Source organism: Vipera ursinii (genome assembly GCF_947247035.1).
Source record: "Vipera ursinii genome assembly, chromosome: Z".
In the NCBI taxonomy this organism is placed as follows: domain Eukaryota; kingdom Metazoa; phylum Chordata; class Lepidosauria; order Squamata; family Viperidae; genus Vipera; species Vipera ursinii.
In genome coordinates, this window is record NC_139517.1 from 22,825,464 (window position 1) to 22,829,683 (window position 4,220).

Here is a 4,220-nt window from a genome sequence, read left to right on the forward strand (position 1 = left end):
ATGGAGAATCAAACCACAGTGCCTTATTTTCTGCTGCTAGAATTTTCAAAAAATCGGCATCTGCAGCTTTTGCATTTCTTCTTCTTATTTGTGTTATATCTTGCTACCATAACAACAAATTTTCTCATCATATCTGCAGTTGCTTTTGATCGTCGACTGCACAGCCCCATGTACTTCTTTCTCATGAATTTGGGTTTGCAGGATGTGAGCATTGCTTCAGTCATTGTCCCCAAATCCATGATAAATTCTCTCCTGGACAACAGATGCATCTCTTATGTAGGTTGTGTTGCTCAAGTCTTCCTCTTTGTTTCTTTTGAAGCGTCTGATTTATCCCTCCTGACAGTCATGGCATATGATCGATATGTTGCCATTTGTCATCCATTGCACTACGAGATGGTGATGAATTGGAAATATTGTACTGAAATAATAATTATAGTGTGGGTTACAGGTCTCCTCTATGGAATGTTGCATGCCATTGGCACTTTTTCCATCCGTTTTTGTTCTAATATGGTCAACCAATTCTTCTGTGAAATTCCACAATTGCTAAAACTATCCTGTTCTGGATTAAATCTATTTGAGGTTGGTATTCTTGTGTCCGGTATCATTGTTGGACTAGGTTGTTTTACTTTTATAGTTGTATCTTATGCAGTGATCTTTAGGACAGTGTTAAGAATCCCTTCTGAACAAGGTAGGCAAAAAGCCTTATCCACTTGTATTCCCCATCTTACAGTAGTATCTATGTTATTATTAAGTGGATGCTTTGCCTATCTGAGACCTGCATCTAACACTCCATCTTATATAGATTTTGGGTTGACTGTTCTGTATGCCCTCCTTCCACCTCTGTTCAATCCAATCATCTATAGCATGAGAAACAAGAATATCAAATTTGTAATTTTTCAGCTGTGGGGATTGTGAGAAATTCTTTTATTCTATTTAGCCAATATTTTTTATTTTATTTTCCTGTCTTCTCCTTTATTTCTATGAATACAGGAATATGGTAGAAAGGGATAGTTGGGATGGAGGCAAATCCAACCTATTAAACCTATCACTCCATATATTGCTTAGCCAATGTCCTGCATCTCTAATACTGTCCACACATTTTACAGATACCAAACAGATGTTTGGCAGTGCTAGCATCCTACATGCTAACAATTCCTTATCTTTAGTGAAGTGAGTATCAGGGTGTAATGTGATTGGGGAAAACACCTGAAATGCAGAGGAGGTTTAAATGTGTTCTATTTTTCCCTGTGCTTTCTGTATGAAATATATTTCCCCTAATGCTGCCCCTCTAATGCTGGAACTTCTAAGACTTTAAGAAGAGGCTGGATTTCTGCTTGAACAGGGGGTTGGACTAGAAGAGCTCCAAGTTCCCTTCCAGTTCTGTTCTGATAGATTGATTGGTCCATAATATGGCCAGCTAAAGCTTCAAACTTTGCAAAGTATATAGGCTTATATAACACTTCCCTCGTGAAATGGTTATTTCCTCACAAACTTTGATATTTTGCTCCTTTCAGTGAGGCTCATGTCCTGGTAACTTTGTCCCTAAATTTTTACCTGGCAATATATATTTTTTTTCAGAAGGGTTTGCCATTGCCTCCATTCAAGAGCTGAGAGAAAGAGACTGACCCAAAGTCATACAGCTGGCAACATTCCTAAGGTGGAATAGAAGTTCCAGTCTTCTGCTTTCTAGCCTGATGCCTTAACTTCTATATCATATTGGTTTTTAGATTCTTTAGCTCTGAATATTTCTTTTCTTTAGAAATGCTTTGGTAGGACCAAACATCTGGCAGGGGTGTGCAAACTGTGTGAACTGACACTAACTCATGTAACCTTTTGATAACCAAATGAAATAAAAAAGCAAGAAATTAAATTAAGATGATGCATAATTGAACTAGAACTTTAAATAAGCTTTCAAAAGTTTTACAACTTAATACAAAATGGAAGAGATAAGGCATGTTCCCTCATCCAATCTCTTGAGAAGAGAAGACAGATCCACACCAAGGATATCTTATTTTAATGTCTTTGAGAAATAATAAGTGTCAGAATCCATTTATATCACATTTCATAAATGTATAGGTAGAACAATGTGCTTATTCGGTGGATTCTGCCATCTCTCCGAAGGGGGGGGGGAGAGGTCAGACTTTAGGCATCTTCAAACAACAGGGAACATTTGAACAGAAAAGGAAGTAATAACCATAAAACCAAGGAGAGTTCCCTTTCCCATGGAAGGGCCTGACATCTGACCAAATGGATGAGGGGAGGGGCTGAAATGGGAATGCTTTATATAGGATTGAAATGTAACTTTGTTAGATTCCGTCTTGTATTGCCACAATCAATTCCATCCTAGTAAACATTTTCCTTTTGGACTAAACTTGCATCCAAGAGTTCTTATTTCCTAAGATGTGGATTGAGGTGGGTCCTGACAATAAGTTTAATGTTGATAACATATACCAAAACCCATATCATTATTTTGTGATATCTCTCCCACTACCTTCACAATACTTTTGTAAATGTACACAAAATGTAAAATTCACCATGTATTTTGAGGCTCAGTATAAGTGTACTTGGGTTTACCATTTAATTATTGAATCACTTAGGTGGCACCAGTAGCTTGCTTTGAGGAGGATCAGGGACTTTGAGCTAAAGGGACATAGAAATTTTCTCATACAATAATACTGCTGTGAGTTTTCCAGTTTTCTTTTCTTATTCCTTGTCTACATTATACTTAACTGTTAAAGTTGTGTTTTTGCTTTGCTTTGCTGAATAAACTGAAGCTTTCGGGAGTTTGTGTATGTGTTTGTTTCATTCTAATCAATGAGCCTCCTCTTTACATGTTGTGTGGCAAAAAGAATGAGCCTATTCTTCTTTAAGAATCTTTCTAATTCCAGTTCCATATGGAGATATCCATATCAGCCTTTGGTTTGATGAAAGAACTCATTCTATCAAGGATAAAGATAAAGCAAATATTAGATTTTTGCAAATATGTTTATGAGCTTTTTCCTCATGCCTTCACTAGATTACTCAAGTGTTAAAAGATCTAACAGGAGAAATTGCTTGGGCTTTTTATTATCACAGATGGTTTGCTATGTCACACTACATTATGATTAATGGTTTTATTGTGGAAGAAACTACAATTTGCTGGAAGCTCAAAATAAACTAAATCACTATTATAAAAGCTATTAACTACATTCACAACAGCAAACAAACTGCCCTTCCCCCCAAAAAATCAAGAAACAATATAATTTAGAAAGTTGTGAAAATAAGGATGTAATAACTCATATAATACCCCAAGTCCCCATTATTTTTCCATATTTATATAAAGTTTCAGTAGAAAAGTCTTTTGCACTGTTACTTCTGTACTACATTTTTAATGCATTGATGAATGGGGGCAAAATGTTTGCCAAAAATGAGAAAGATAAATTATTCTTTTATTTGGAGAATATTAGTTGGGGTATTTGATTATACACATTTTCCAAATAATTGAATAATCTATTTTAACTTTGGAAAACTTGGAAGTACCCTGGAAATCTCACATGACTGATCACATTTGGCTGTTGATGTACCTTAGGAGGGTTTACTGAGTAGTAGGCAAACAATTCTGCAACTATATAGTATAGTTGCACACTGAGACTTTGTGGATTGAAAAAAAATGGTTGGAAATTGGTACTTTCTTTAATATACATATAGACACCAAAATGTAAATTGTACCCTGTGATCAATTCCTTCCCTCTTTCTCTCTAACTTTTGCTTTCTGCTTTCACTAAACAGTTACTAAAAAGTTACTATTCTAGACTCAATTGGCTGAAATTGGAGCTGCTGCAGGATTAGGCCGTTTTATGATTTATGCTGTTTCACTAAATGAAAATTGATCAATAGTAGGAAAATTAGCATCAGCAAAATCATTTCAAATGATGTTAATATTTCTAAATATCTTTTATTGTTATACACTGAAGTATTATTTTTTAAAATCTGTGTCCATATTGATGAAAGATATACAGAAATGTCAAATTTCATAGTTATAGTAAGCTGCATCTCATTTTATGCCCAAAATATCAATGAGAGACTAAAGGTTTCTACTTGGTGGGAGTCTGTTTCTTCAAATTTTGCTATCTCTTTCCCTCTGATTGTTGGAAAAAGGGATTTACTTAGATTTTGGGGTGACTGTTCTGTATTCTCTCCTTCCACCCCTTTTGAATGTAATCATTTATAGTATGAAAATA

The 4,220-nt window shown here is 35.3% G+C and overlaps 1 protein-coding gene across 1 annotated transcript; it reads left to right on the top strand.

Moving 5' to 3' along the window:
* On the top strand, positions 1 to 915 carry LOC310650036 (olfactory receptor 14A16-like; the record flags this gene model as incomplete). Its single annotated transcript, XM_083378869.1, has 1 exon — positions 1 to 915. The coding sequence occupies one exon, from the start codon at positions 1 to 3 to the stop codon at positions 913 to 915; it is 915 nt and encodes a 304-aa protein (XP_083234995.1).
* Positions 916 to 4,220: the final 3,305 nt, after the last annotated feature.